Source organism: Sinocyclocheilus rhinocerous, unplaced genomic scaffold (genome assembly GCF_001515625.1).
Source record: "Sinocyclocheilus rhinocerous isolate Xijiao unplaced genomic scaffold, SAMN03320098_v1.1 scaffold834, whole genome shotgun sequence".
Lineage (NCBI taxonomy): Eukaryota > Metazoa > Chordata > Actinopteri > Cypriniformes > Cyprinidae > Sinocyclocheilus > Sinocyclocheilus rhinocerous.
Window position 1 is genome coordinate 62,436 of NW_015645089.1, and position 15,410 is coordinate 77,845.

At 35.0% G+C, this 15,410-nt stretch overlaps 1 protein-coding gene across 1 annotated transcript in view; it reads right to left on the bottom strand.

Moving 5' to 3' along the window:
* Nucleotides 1-15,410, bottom strand: part of fchsd2 (FCH and double SH3 domains 2) — an 89,765-nt gene that overhangs the window by 32,658 nt on the left and 41,697 nt on the right. Inside the window, exons 4-8 of the mRNA XM_016509236.1 lie at nt 7,838-7,917; nt 6,632-6,776; nt 6,396-6,529; nt 2,883-2,937; nt 2,586-2,714 (exon numbers count right to left, since the gene is read on the bottom strand). Of these exons, the coding sequence (XP_016364722.1) occupies nt 2,586-2,714; nt 2,883-2,937; nt 6,396-6,529; nt 6,632-6,776; nt 7,838-7,917 (543 nt within the window). The remainder of the gene's footprint in view (nt 1-2,585; nt 2,715-2,882; nt 2,938-6,395; nt 6,530-6,631; nt 6,777-7,837; nt 7,918-15,410) is intronic.

Genomic DNA, 15,410 nt, shown 5'->3' on the forward strand with positions numbered 1-15,410 from the left:
TATATATATGTATATATGTATGTATGTATGTATGTATCTATCTATCTATCTATATATATATAATTGTGTCTTGAATAATGGTGCCTTGTATTTGTTGCTGCAAAATATGTGTGACTTTTATAAGAGAGACTTTCATCATGGTTAAGGGTGTGTAATTAGTTTCACTTTGTCACCTTTAAAAGTGTATCACTTTAGTTTGTTCATCTGTTCCAATTCTCCATCACCCATGATGCCATGTGTCTTTTTAAGTCTCTTGCAACAGTCTGTTTGAAATGCATCACTCATGCATCACTTATGCAGTTACAAAGAAAACTTCTGAAAAACATTTAATATAAAGCTTCTAATTTCGAATTTGACAAGCATGTACTCTGATGTCAGATTTAGAAAAGTTTGCCTAAAGGGTGATGTGTATCTTTGGGGATGTGGCGGTCGTTTTGCCAGCACATTCTCCCAGATATCTGTTCCCAAAGGTCCAAGATTAAGAAAGATGTTGAAGAATTCGAGAGGGTTTGTATCACTAAATAAGGCCATGAGTGGAGCGGCTGTCAGTCTGTGGAGATACTGGCACATACATCCACTGACCCGACCACACAGCATCAGTGGACACTCGTCATATTTCAAGGCCTGAATAATTGGATAAAAATGTCTTTGCAAATGGGCTCAGTGCTCAGACCATACATGAGGTTTGTTAAAGCACACATTAAATCAAAATGACCCTAATAGATGCTTCTGGTTTTACTGTGAATGATTCATCAGTGCACATTATTCCAAAGGGGGAAAACAATCGTCCTCATCTCTTTCATCAAAGTGTAATAACCTGCTCTAACTCTGAAATGAATTTCCTTTTCGGTTGACGCCACTAAAAGGTCATGGTTTGGTTGGTTAAGCACAGCCCTGTTAACACCTGCTTGCGAACTCTTAACTACACCATCTGGCTCTATTGATGGAGATGTGCATTCGGACAAAAATATAAATCATAAATATTTCATTATATTAAACTAAATGTTTTATCCATTCATCCAGTGCAAAACTGACTTATATTTTCGCAGCTCATCAAGATACTATTATAATTGTTTTTTTTTTTTTTCATATTTTGAATTCGTTTTTATTTTTATATTTTTTTGTTAACGTTTTAGTAATTTGTTGTGTGTTTCTGTAATTTTTATTTAGATTTTTTTTGTATATGTCTATATATTATTATTTTCATTTCAGTTTTAATTTGAGTTATTTTAGTACATCAAGTTAAACTAAATGAGAAAATGAGAAATGTTGCCAACTAGCTGAAAAAAATAATTATATATATGTATAATACACACTCACACACACACACACACTTATTATACTTAATATATATATTTTCTTTTATTTCAGTTAACGTTTTTTTTTTAATTTCCAAGATGAGAAATTATTTTTTTCTGGTTTTAGTTTTAGTTTAGTTAACTATAATAACCCCGATAGTCACTAAAATATAAAGTCCCATGTGCGTGGTGGCACTGTGAACACATACCAGACGTGATTCGATGTTCTAGCCAACTTCTGTCTATTACACACACAGCCAGATATGCTGGACCACAAACACCAAACATTCAGTTACGTAATCAGCCATTACAAGCATTTAACATCTGCACAAGAAAGCAAGCGGAATACCGTCTCCAGTCAGCCAGTGTGTTTACATGCACAACATGATACACGATAACTACCACAAATCAGCTTATTACAAATACCTGAGGAGATTTAATAACTTTTCTCAGTTTTTAAAACACAAACACAAATGCACACACCAGAATGGCGGTAAAGTAGTTTTTACAACTTATTGCATGCAAACACACTCAGTGACATAAGACTAGACCGCTCTTATCCAGTAAAAGAGCAGAGAAAGAAAGCATGCAGCTATTTCTCTCTGCAAGGGAGCTTTTTCCTGTGAGGAAATCTACACAGGAAGTACATAGTTTGATCTGCCCATAGATTACATCATTGTCTGACCCACTGTACTAGATTCATTCCAACACACATGACTCATGTAAATACATAACCAACAAATCAGAAATCATGAAAATCAATATTCTAATATTCAGTAAAATTAAGTCAAGCACTGTTAATGCAGAAGTTCATCCACCATGAAAGTCCTTAAAATGACCATTTAGACAACATCGACGCAAGTTTTTTTTAAACTGAAGAATTAATGAAGAGCTTTAATAAATAATTACTTTCATGCATTTATGATGCTAGGTTCAGAGGTCATCGCAGCAGTGTTGTTATCATTAACAAACTATTTAAAAAAATAATTTTTGGTGTTTGAAATCAAACTGAAATAGTATACAATATAAATATTACATGAAAAACTTAAACAACTGAAATAAATAAATTTAAGCTGAAGTACTAAAATTAATAAAACTAAAACTGAAATAAAAAAATCATACCTAAATAGAAATAATAAATAAATAAAAAACTATTAAAAATGACAAAAGCATGTAACAAAATTAAGATAAAAATATTAATAAAATATTATAAAAAAAGAAATAAGTAAATACTATAATAGTATATAAATACTAAAATAACACTGCATCGCTGATCATGGTGCTCACCTTGATGCAATTGACCAGGTCGGTCTGGTAGTAGCGGTCGTGATGTGCGTTGGCAGCCGCCAATGTGAGAAGATACTCGTTCCTCGCGTGGGTTGCTTTGGAGTTACAATCGCTCCTCTTGGCTTTCAACTGAAACACACAAATAAGGTCCAAAACTTCAAGAAGTGCAAAACACAAGCCTCTGGAACATCCATTTAAAGGGACAGTCCATCTATAAATTACAATTTTGTCATCATTTACACATTGTCAAGTCATTCCAACACTGTATAATTCAGAGAGACAGACGGTGGTGTCTACCTTCACACTGGCTTTCTGTAAACTTATCCGGGACTGGAACAGACCCAGCTTCGACCTGAGAGAACACAGAGCAGGTATTATAAATCACAGATATATCAGACCTGGCGGAAGGAACAGGCAGGATAAATGAAAGCCTAGATCAAAACCATCCCAGATTTGTGTCGAGGAGGAAACAGACATTATAAATCAAACTAGAGTGGTTCACTCCTGCAACCTGTGAAAGGAAGGAAGAGGCTTTATAAAGCTGGCATGAATCTGGCTTTGCCATTGCTGATATGACTTCTTCTCTTACATTTACATTTAGTCATTTTGCCGACGCTTTTATCCAAAGCGACTTACAATTGGGGAATACATAAAGCGATTCTTCTTAAAGAGGCAAACAGATACAGGAAGTGCTTGAAATACCAAGTTTTAGGCATTGTTCAAATAAGTACAAGCTAGAAAAGGGAAGGAATAAATAAAGAGAAATAAATTTTTTTTTTTAAAATTTTTTTTAAGATGAAGTCAAGTAGCGTTCTTAAAGGAAAAGTTCACCCAAAAAGAGAATCATTTATGCACTCTCATCTCATTTCAAACCTGTATGACTTTCTGAAAAATGAAATTTCATAGAGAACATAGATCAGAAGCTCCATAAATGGAGAAAAAACATTTAAAGTGAATTATGACTTGTGCACTATATTCCACATCTTTTGACATCATTAAAAAAATTAAATTGAAGTACTAAAATGAAAAATAAGAACTTTAAATTAAAAGTTTTTATTTACTTTATTTTTATTTCAGTTCTTGTTTTTCATATATACACACACACACACACACACATATATATATATATATATATACACACATACAAAAATGTACTGTATAAAAATGACAAACACATGTAACAAAATTACTAAAACTACAATTAAAATGAAAACTGAAAATACACAAATAATTGCTAATTCAAAATATTAATAAATACTATAATAGTATAATAATATTAACATATCACAACCTTCCACTGTGGCTCTCATTCATGCTTCTGTATATTCTGATTTAAAACCAAAGCCATTTGGTGACATTGATGTCAAAAACTACTACAGTGATGCTGTAAAACTACTACTTTTGTCATTTGGATTTTGAATAACATTATGATTAATCACTTCTGGGTGAACTACTATATTCTTTGAAACCAAAAGTAGTTTTTTTTATAACCATCTATGTTCAAATTCAAATGCCAAAACCATAAAAGGATGGACAAAATTGCACAAACCATCAAAATGTTAATCTTAACATCTAACTTTCTGTTTATGTCAGATTTACATTTGGATTCAGAAATTATGTCTACATGACAGAGCCGTATTCATTAGAGATCAGAGTTGTTTTGGGGTCTGATACAATTTGATTCATCAAGTTTGCATGAAATTAAGAACACAAGACAGATTCTCTCCCATCTTCCTTCTACCGATGAGAACAATAACTGATTCTAATTCAGCTTTACTGCCAGCCATGCTAAGCAGCACAACATCGATAGCCAAAATCAATAGAAGAACTGAGCGAGGAGCTCACAACACCGCGCCACTGGACTCATCTTTCGCCTCTCTGTCTAATCCGGTCTTGGCAGAGGCTTTGAAATGGCAATAGTAGTGTGGGTACAAATGGCCCTTGAAGATGGAGAGAGATGGTTGAGTGTGTTTAACAAATTCTGCATCGGGCTAATAAATTGCTTTGAACAGAGTGGGGTATTCCCTACAGTGAAAAAGCATACCTTGAATGCAATGTACGTCGCTTTGCATGATAGTGTCAGCCAAATACACAAATGCAAATGTAAATAAATGTAAAAGGATTAATGAAATGCATATTTAATGAAGGCATCTCAACACAACGCCACATCTTTTATATTCTTTGGCGCTTTTAATGCTTTGAGTTTGCGATTCTGAGCCTAATATCTTTGATAAGGTGGAAAAGTGCTCAGCGCAATAACATTTTTAAATTACAGTACCCAAATATGCATATTTTTATGGAAAAGGCTCAAAAAGCTCAAAGAGTAGAGCATGGTGGTAGCAATGCCAATATCATGGGTTTGATTCCTGAACTGAAAAAGCATACCTTGAATGCAATGTACGTCGCTTTGCATGATAGTGTCAGCCAAATACACAAATGCAAATGTAAATAAATGTAAAAGGATTAATGCTACAAGGTATACACATTTTTATAGAAAAGGCATTCCTGTGGCTCAAACAGTAAAGCACGGTGAGAGTAGAGAATGGTGCTAGCAATGCCAAGGTCATGGGTTTTATTCCCAGGGATTGCATGAACTGATAAAGAGTACCTTGAACATAATGTAAGTCGCTCCACATAAAAGTGTGCCAAATGCATACATTTAAATATAAAGTAAAAGGATTTACGCTCTACTGAAAAATAATAAAATTACCAAGATATGCACACTTTTTGGGAAAAAAGTTTTAAAAAGCTCAAACAGTAGAGCAGAGCACTACCAATGCCAAGATCATGGGTTCGAATCCGAATGTAAAGTAAATATGTAAATATATGCAAAATAATTCAAGCTCTTCTTATAAAATACAAAAAATTACAATACCAAAATATGCACATTTTTATACGCAAGGCATTCCTGTAGCTCAAACAGCAGAGCAATGCCATAGTCATAGATTTGATTCCCAGGAAAGTATGAACTGATAAAGCATACTTTTATTGCAATGCATGTTGCTTTGCATAAAAGTGTTTGGCAAATACACAAATGGAAATGGAAATAAAAGGATTTAAGCTCTACTGAAAAATAATTTGATTGCAATGCCAAGATATGCACATTTTAATTAAAAAGGCTCAAAAAGCTCCAACAGTGGAGCACAGTGCTTACAATGCCATGGTCATGGGTTTGATTCCCAATGTTATGTAAAATGATTGAAGCTCTACTGAAAAATAATAAAATGACAATTCTCAGATATGCACATTTTGATGGGAAAAGGCATTTCAGCAGAGCATTCCAGCAGAGCACCAAAGTCATGGGTTTGATTCCCAGGGAACATATGATTTGATAAACCATACTTCTAATGCAATGCATGTTGCTGGTCGTGGGTTCGATTCCCAATGTAATGTAAATACAGTAAATGTAAAAGGATTTAAGCTGTACTGAAAAATAATACAATTATACAATTCTCAGCTTTGCACATTTTTATGGAAAAGGCATTCCAGCAGAGCATAGCGCTACCAACACCAAGGTCATGGGTTTGATTCCCAGGGAATGCATAAACTGATAAGGCGTAACTTGACTTTTCAAAAGGTACTAATATACAATTTTAAAGTACTAATATGTATCATTTAGGGGTAAATATGGTACAAAGAAGTACTTAGCGTACCGCCCCAGTGACAGCTTCGTACATTTTTTTTCTGAGAGTGAAGTGGTTATTCATTAATTAATGGGACTCAATTAATGGGACAAGCACTTGTGAAGTGTGTGTTTCTGATCCGGGCACCTCTGGGACTGTTTGCACCTGCAATACCAGACGCACTTACTTGGACTCAATGTCGGCCTTTTCCCGCACAGCCTGGGCCATCTGCTCCAGCTCAAAGTATTTCTTTTTGGACTTGGCCAGATCCTTCACTGAATCCTGGAGCTCTGCCTGGATCCGACCCAGCTGCTCAATGCACTGCGGGCGACCGTCGTGGGACAGCAGAGAGAGAGAGAGAGGGGGGATGTTAGAGAATTACATGAAGGATCGGGGCACAGGATCGAGGACCGAGGTCGGTACCTTTTTCAGCTGCTGTTCTTTGTAGAGGCGTAAAGTTTTGGCGGGGTCCGAGATCTCGTTCTTGTAGTTCTCGCAGACGTTGAGTCGAGACTGGGTCACCTGCACGGTGCCTTCAAGATAAGCCCGCCACACTCCATACACATTCCTGCAGCAGGAAAAACATGGTTACTGATTGCAAACACTATTTATGGAGCGCTATTCCCATGCAAACAAAAGCCCTATTTAGACAGTTTCTGATTACATGTACAGTAAAAAAAAAACACATTGGCACAGTTCCTTCGCAACAAAACTTGGACTGCAATCAGATGGCAATTTATTCACAGGTCGTCCTTCTAAACTGGAAGTTTGCTTCACACATGGTCAGTCATGATCATAATGAACTTACTCAAGGTAAAGTAAACATTTCATACTTGTTGCATTATTATAGTGGTCTACATGAAAAAACAAACAAAAAAAACGAAGGAAAAGTGTATATTTTAAAAAAACTGGATAGATTGGCTTCTAGTCAATGTAGTGGAGCAGCCATTTGATGTAGTTCATTTCAAACAGCTATCCAAATTTTCATTACCATGCAAAGCGTCAATCGTCAATCAAAAAAAAAAACTGCAGTAGTTTCTCTTAAAGGGGTCATATGATGCGATTTCAATTTTTCCTTTCTCTTTGGAGTGTTACAAGCTCTTGGTGCATAAAGAAGATCTGTAAAGTTGCAAAGACTAAAGTCTCAAATCCAAAGAGATATTCTTTATAAAAGTTCAGAGTCAGCCACTAGTTCACCCAAATATGAACTTTTTTGTCATTGCCTCACCGTTACATGTAAGTTGTTACAAACCTGTATGAATTTCTTTCTTTTGAATATTTTAAAGAATGTGGGTAACCAAACAGTTTCTGGTCCCAATAGAGTTTGGTTACCAACATTCTTTAAAATATCTTGTGCTCAGCAGTATAAAAAAAATCATACAGATTTGGAACGACAAGAGGGTGAGTAAATGATGACAAATTTTAATTTCTGGGTGAAATACACCTTTAAAATGTTGATTTAGAAGAAAAAAACATCGACATTTCTATTTTCGACAGTAAAATCACAATGAAATTAATCACTAGACAACTCTGAAACTTAGTTATGGCTGTGTTGTAAGATTCAAGAAACACAAACTATCGCTGTAAAACACTCATAGGGAAACTTGTGAAAGATGATTTTTTATTCACCTGTAATCTGTCCTCTGGTCGTCTGGTTTGATCCCAGGCCAGTCCCTCTTTAAATACTGACTCGCCAACTTCTGCAGGGCCTGAAAAATAGAAAAACAACAGAAAACAGCTTAAGATGCTTGAATGTGTTCGGTTTCTCACGCTACATCCCAATTCCATTACTATCCAGGTAATGGAAGTATGCAAAACACAAATTAGTGTGTACAAAATCTTAATATATTTATAACAGTGTGCCAAAACTTGGGTAAAATTACCCAAGCCCAACAGACATTTTCAGCTGAATAAAAAGCTGTATATAAATGAATCTAAAAGTTATGTATTCATGAATATTAAGCGAAAAAACTTAGCTAGATGCTAATTCTTACAATCAAACACAAACGGAAAACAACAAGGTCAACAAGACATTTCATGAAGTGAATGTCTGCTGTACTGTTTTGCTTGTAGTGTGCAGAGATCTGTTATTTTGTGTTTTCGAACATGAACACAAAGCAATTAACAGGCCATATGCGTGTTCTCATGACCCTGTCATCAAACGCCATTTATCATGGATTAACACAAGCACAAACACATGACACGATACAAAGCAACCCAAATTCCAACGACCGTGACATATGTTTGCTGTTGGCATCAAGAGCGAGGAGTTTGCACTCTCCTCTGGGAACGTGAAAGGCCTCCGCTCGAAATTACACTTCCATAACTGCACAAACGCCACCTGACATATGGTGAAACGAACAAGGCGGCCTCACTTCCTAACGTGTTCTCTCTTCCGCCATATTGCAAATGGAGGAGAGAGATGAGCCTCTACGTGAGGCCGATTAGTCGCTGGCTTTCGTTGTATCCCATCCACACCTGCCCCATTCCCAGATACCAAACAACAGCATCTAGAGTGTGTGCGGATGAGAGAATGGCATGTGTTTGTGCAAGCAGCAGGGAATGAAGCAGAAGAAAGGAGCTGTTCTCTTCGGCTGAGGGCGGCGGAGGGTAAAAAACAAAACAAAACAAAAAACATAAAACACTTTTAGCAAATGCATACACATATGGTAATATATGCTGAACATCTTGAAAAAAAAAAATATTTAAAATAAATAAATAAAATAAATAAAATAAAACCCTTTGAGCAAATACATAACTAATGTATTTTGAATATCTTCAAACTCAAAGGCCAGACAACTAAATATAATAATAAATAACAAACTGTAAATAAATTACGCAATCAATCAAGAAATAAATAAAATCCTTTTGGAAAATACATAAATATAGAGCTGTATATTGATTATTATCATCAACAGCAAAAAACAAAACATTAATATAATAGCTTTGCACTAAATGGCTTATAGTATATTCATTGTTCTTTTCTGTTTCCAATTACTTCAAGAACGGTTGAATAGAAAACATCCTTTTCTTATGCAGACTTTTATAATATTTTGCTGAGAAATACAAACACAAAACACAATAAAGAAACGAAGTGTAAAAAAAAGGGGTACTATGCATGCTGTCTCAACAACTGGTAAGAACGGCACCAGAAAGACTGACACAATATCGACAACACGACTGCTGTTTCTTCAGAACTGAGCCACAGTCGTCTTGCCTGCGGTAAACAAAAATTTCACATGAAAGAAACAGGAGCCACTAATGTAAACATGAGGAAAAATGAGCCAGTCTAAACATGCAATCAGGCAAATCTGACAAAACAAGTGAAAGATCCAGAACCGTACTGTTAAATAAGGCCTGAATGTCTGAAACCTGACAGAAATGCCAGCTAATGGCACAGTTAAGGGGTCAAACCTGGTGCATGAAAAGCATGCAAGCATCAACCCCCAGCATGCATCATGCATACATTCTCAGCGAACGAATGCATTTTGTCCAAGGAGGCGTTCAGACTCGGCTGATTGTTGCTTCCAGATGACTGTCATCTACAGGCGTGTGCCGCGTCTGCTGAAGCGTGGAAGTCTTCCGCAGTTGAGCTCAGGTAATTACAGGCAAACACAGCACTTCATCTCCATAAACACCTGGTGGAGCGGTTGTCATGGCAACCGGATCAGTCGTCCTGTTGGGTCTAGATAAGGCGGACCACTGCTTTGAATCGGCGCTCTGATAAGGTGTGGTCCAGCTACACAAAGCTGAGCTGTATTCTGTCACGAGGGATCATGGGAAAATTCACAAGAGATCACTGCATTAATGACCCTGTCTATTTTTTCTGATTTCACATGAAAATGCCATATCATCTCAGAAACATGTAAGCTTTAAAGATGAAGTGTGTAATTTCTGGGATTATAGTGTCACCAAATAGAAAAGCAAAAATATTAATTGTTAAATTAAAGGCAAAAAAGGAATTATACATAAATATGAATATACAACAACAGCAATAATAATAATATATATTATTATTGTTGTTTTTGTTGTTGTTGTTATTACTACTACTACTACTACTAAATAAAAATATTAACAAAATAAGATATATTACAATTGCAATATTTCATAGTAAAATTACAATCCAAGTATTTAAGAAAAAATATCATATTTGATTTTACAGTACAATGGTAAAATTACAATGCTAATAATTGTTTTCATTTTTTTATTTTCAAACATTAAACCACTAAGCATTCATTTTGCAGAAAACCACAGGGAGCACTTGCTAATTTGATACCAATTTATTTATCTAATTTTTGTTGTCTCTACACATTAAATGGAATATGAGAAAGAAACATTCATTTAAAAACATACTTCAATTGTAACAAACATAACATCCATTAAAGCAAAACTATGTCAATTCAAAATGCAATAGTGAGTGAGTCTGAATTCGGCTGGCTTTATTATCAGATGACCATAATCTGACAATTTTCTTAAGGCCATTTACGCAAGTCTCTTGCAATAAAAAGCACAGCTAGACAAAGTCTAGAACTATTCTATAATGAAAAACAAGCAAAAACTATGAACTATTTAAAATGCAATGGTCAAAGTCGCCCGTAGAAGCGGTGGATGCTATGGCAAGCCGTTTTGACTTTTATTCATTCTCAGGATATGAATTCTTGATATCAACAATTCAATTTTTACTAGTTAAAATGTTAATTCTTGATATCAGGAATTAGATTTCTACTAGTAACAATTGCTATTTTTGATATCAGCAATTACATTTCCACTAGTAACAATGTTAATTCTTGATATCAACAATGACATCATCACTCGCAGAAATTGAATTTTTGATATCAGCAATTTGTTACTAGTAGAAATCTAATTCCTGATATCAAGAATTAACATTTTAACTAGTAAAAATTGAATTGTTGATATCAAGAATTCATATCCTGAGAATGAATAAAAGTCAAAACGGCTTGCCATATGGATGCATGATTTTAGCGAAACATCAGCAGTTTTAGGCTCGTTGTGCTGCAACATTACTCTTCTAATGCCTTCTTCAGTCCTCACTATGATTTTAGCGAAACATCAGCAGTTTTAGGCTCATTGTGCTGCAACATTACTCTTCTAATGCCTTCTTCAGTCCTCACTCTTCTCTCCGAGACATCCTCATCTGATCTGCAGAGAGCAACCACCTAATCACATTTCAGGGCACTAATTAAAGGTCGTCTAAGGCATCTGAAGCTGCAATGTGTCAAGATAAGTTAAGAGCAACTCTTCACATTACAACAAGACAAATGGAAAGTGAAAGGAAACTGTCCCAAAAGCAAGACCATAAACACAGATGTACAGCGCAGTAAAATGCAATGTGTGGAGATACTCGGTAAAGAATGGTTTGTGGTATTATGGGTGTGAGCATGATGTACTGCAGTGTGTATTTTAGTAGATGACACATAAAGAGGAGAGGAAATGCAAATGTGTCATTACAGTAGACTTCGAACCTCTAAGATCCGTGTTATTTATAGAAATGACTACCATGGGAAGATTTTGCTGTGTTTACTACCTTTAAAAAGTTTGGGGTTGGTAAGAAAGGCTGCATTTATTTGATTAAAAATACAGTAAAATCAGCAAAAAAATATTGAAATATTATTACTATTTAAAATCTGTGTTTTCTATTTGTACAGATTTTAAAATGTAATTTATTCCTGGGATCAAAGCTGAATTTTCAGCATCATTACTCCAGTCTTCAGTGTCACATGATCTTCAGAAATCATTCTGATATGTGGATTTGCTGCTCAAGAAACATTTCTGATTATCATCAATGTTGAAAACAGTCGTGTTGCCGAATATTTTTGTGGAAACTGTGAAACATTGTATTTCTCAGGATTCTTTAATGAATAGAAAGTTTAAAATAACAGCATTTCATTGAACAGAAATCTTTTGTAACATTATAAATGTCTTTACTGTCATTTTTAAACAATTTAACGCATCCCTGATGAATAAAAAAACAATTTCCCTAAAAAACTGACCCTAAACTTTTTTTTTTTTTTACTTTTTAACTTTCTTAAACTGAATTAAGTGGAATATTGACACTATATCTTCTTTAAAGCTGCGTTTAAATGAAATTGAATTCATTTCATAACTGACAAATTTTACAACATTAACAGTTATTTTAATGTTTTATTAAAGGGGTCATATGATGCGATTTCAATTTTTCCTTTCTCTTTGAAGTGTTACAAGCTCTTGGTGCATAAAGAAGATCTGTAAAGTTGCAAAGACTAAAGTCTCAAATCCAAAGAGATATTCTTTATAAAAGTTAAGAGTCAGCCACACCTACCTAAAACACCTCGTTTAAACACGCCCCCACATATCTACGTCTGCTTTAAAACAGTCTGTATTGTATAAAGCACTATATAAATAAATGTGACTTGTAAGTAAATTAATCAGTACACTAGAAATCAATATATTTAAACTAGATTTTCACATTCGCTGGCTAAAAATTTAACGTCTAATCACTAAGAGAAGTAACAGCACACCTTTCCTCAACAAACCACACCCAATGCCTGTGGTTTGTTCGAACGCCTCATGTCTAAGTATGAGCAATAGCAGCAACAGTGATGTTTTCCAGCATTAATGAATACGGGTGCTGTGTTAGAAAGACCATTATTGGTCATAGGTGTGGTAGCAAGCAGGCCAGTCGTAACAGGAAGCTCCCACCACTGCACACACAGTCACTTCCTGTTTGCAGGCAGAGGTTGGAGCGGCCGGATATCCACCGCAGACGAAACCGAGTGAGGGAACGAACAAGTGAGAACTAGAGATAAACGTCTCCTTCCTGCTTTGCTGTTCTTGTCATCAAGTGCTAAATTAACCAGTGCAAATCCCGTCAAACACAAAACAACTCCATGTTAAGATCACAAACAAACAGCACAAGAAAGCGCGGAGAGTCTGACGGAAATGGAAACAGGAGCTTAACGACGTTTTCAATATATTAGCAGAACATGGATCAATTTTTAATAATGCACACAAGGCCAAACCAACACATTAATTTATCTGAAACAGAGGAAGGCATTTAATAGAATTTTGCAAAGCAAGCATCACCCAGAACAACATAGTAACCACCCAGATTGCCCTAGCAACTACACAGGAACGCCATAGCAACAGCAACACCTTAGCAACCACATAGCAACCCCCTAGCAACTGCACAACAATCCTCACAAACACATTGAATTATGGCTGCAGCGTTTGCACAAATCTACGGGGAAAAAAATTGAAATAATGTTAAATTCTCCTGTAAAGCAGCTTCTCTTGTACCAAAGACTCAGTTATTCAATTTTTATCTGACAGACACTTTTCCCATTTCATTTTTATTACTTTTCTAGAGAGAAATGTTATTTAATCAGGTATAAAAGAGATGGATAACACTGTGTCAGTCACAGGGTTATTAGTGTTAACTAAAACTAAAACTATTTAAAAAAAAGTTTTTTTGTTAATTGAAAAAAAAAAAAGCTGAAAATATAATAATATTAAAAATAAATATTAAAACTAAAATAAAAAATAAAATAGTGATATAATAATAAAAAAATACAAATAAAATAAAGTAAAATAAAATGAAATGGATGAACGACTTGAATGGAACAAAAATTAGAAAAGAAATTGGCAACTAACTTTGTAAAAGAGATCATTGATCTCAATGGGACATCCTAGTGAAATAAAGGTAAAAAAATAAAAATAACTGAAGTAAGTTTAATTTAAAGCACTAAAATTACTAAGTGGAAATAAATAAAAACTAAAACTGAAACAAAAATAAATTAAACCTGAATAGCAATATTTAAAAAATAAATGAATAAGTAAATGAAAAAGATGACAAAAACATCTAAAAAAATTACTAAAATGTAAACTAAAATTGAAACAGAATATAAAAATAAAAGCAAATTCATGAAAAACTATAATATAAATAATACTAAAATTTAAACAATACTAAAATAAAAAAAAACATGAGGAACCAAAAAAAGTGTGACTGTTAGAATGATGGAAATAGAGACACCAGTGTGTTAAAAAAAAAAAACCCCACCCACGTAGAGAAAAGAAGAACATGACATCGCAAAGAGAGGAAATAGAAACTTAAAAATCACAAAACGGTCTAAATAATAATGACACGAATAAGGGATGGCGCGTTCCACCGGAGGGTCCGTGTGTGTGTGTGTGTGTGTTTGTGAAGCACACGTTGGCCCGGGGTTTTCAGGCTTCAGTCTGCACAAGCTGTTCTTTGTGCGTCCCTCTATTGTAAGGTCAGTTTCCAGAACCTGCCCGACCTGGCCTGTCCTCTCACAGGGGCACAATAGGGGCATTGAGTGGGCACTGAACTGCCTTTGAGCTCCGATAAAGCACCCAAAACGGCTGCTTCATCCTCTGAGCCTTTCCGGCATCGTCCAGGTCCAGTTCATTCGTGCCCTCGTTCTCCATGGTTCTGGACTGAGGGGTGAACAGGCTTTCGGCTGGTTCTGGCGTGGCATTGTCCGGTGGGCGGGACGGACCGCAGCTTGGCACTGGCTGAAAGCTGTGAAAGCAAATGATTTATGTGCTGTGTAAAGTTTGACTGACTCTAAACGACTGGACAGACCTCTGGGACTGTATAAAGTACAGCACCGTTTATTTTAAATAGCAAACAAGTTTGGAGAATATACTGCTTTTTATGCAACTAGGATGCCATCCAAACGCTCCACGGCCTTCGAACCTTAGCAAGAGTCTGCTGACAAACGCAGTAGCAACAGCTCTCTACAGCAAACATATATTATACAACGCAGGAAAACAGTTTACAATTAAAACACTCAATCATTTCATCCCAAAATGAAAGAAAATAAGTTATGCATAAAGAAACAGAAGAAATTTTTTGCATGTGATTTTCAAGACAGTTAAGCACAATTTAACCCCTAAATGCTCATTACTGTAACGTGTCCAGATGTGCACTGTTAAGTTTTTTTTATTGTCATTTAATGATGATCCTCATTAGATTCTCATTACTGTAATAATAAATATATTGCTTTTTCCAGTAATGAAAATAAAAGAATAAACATTTAAATACAAGAGTATTCATATTTATTTTACTTTATTAAATGTACGTCAAGTTAGTAGTGCATTCCAGTAATGAAAATAAAGAAATTATGTAAATATTTAGATTTAATATATACAAATGTGTTTGTACATATTGATAATATTT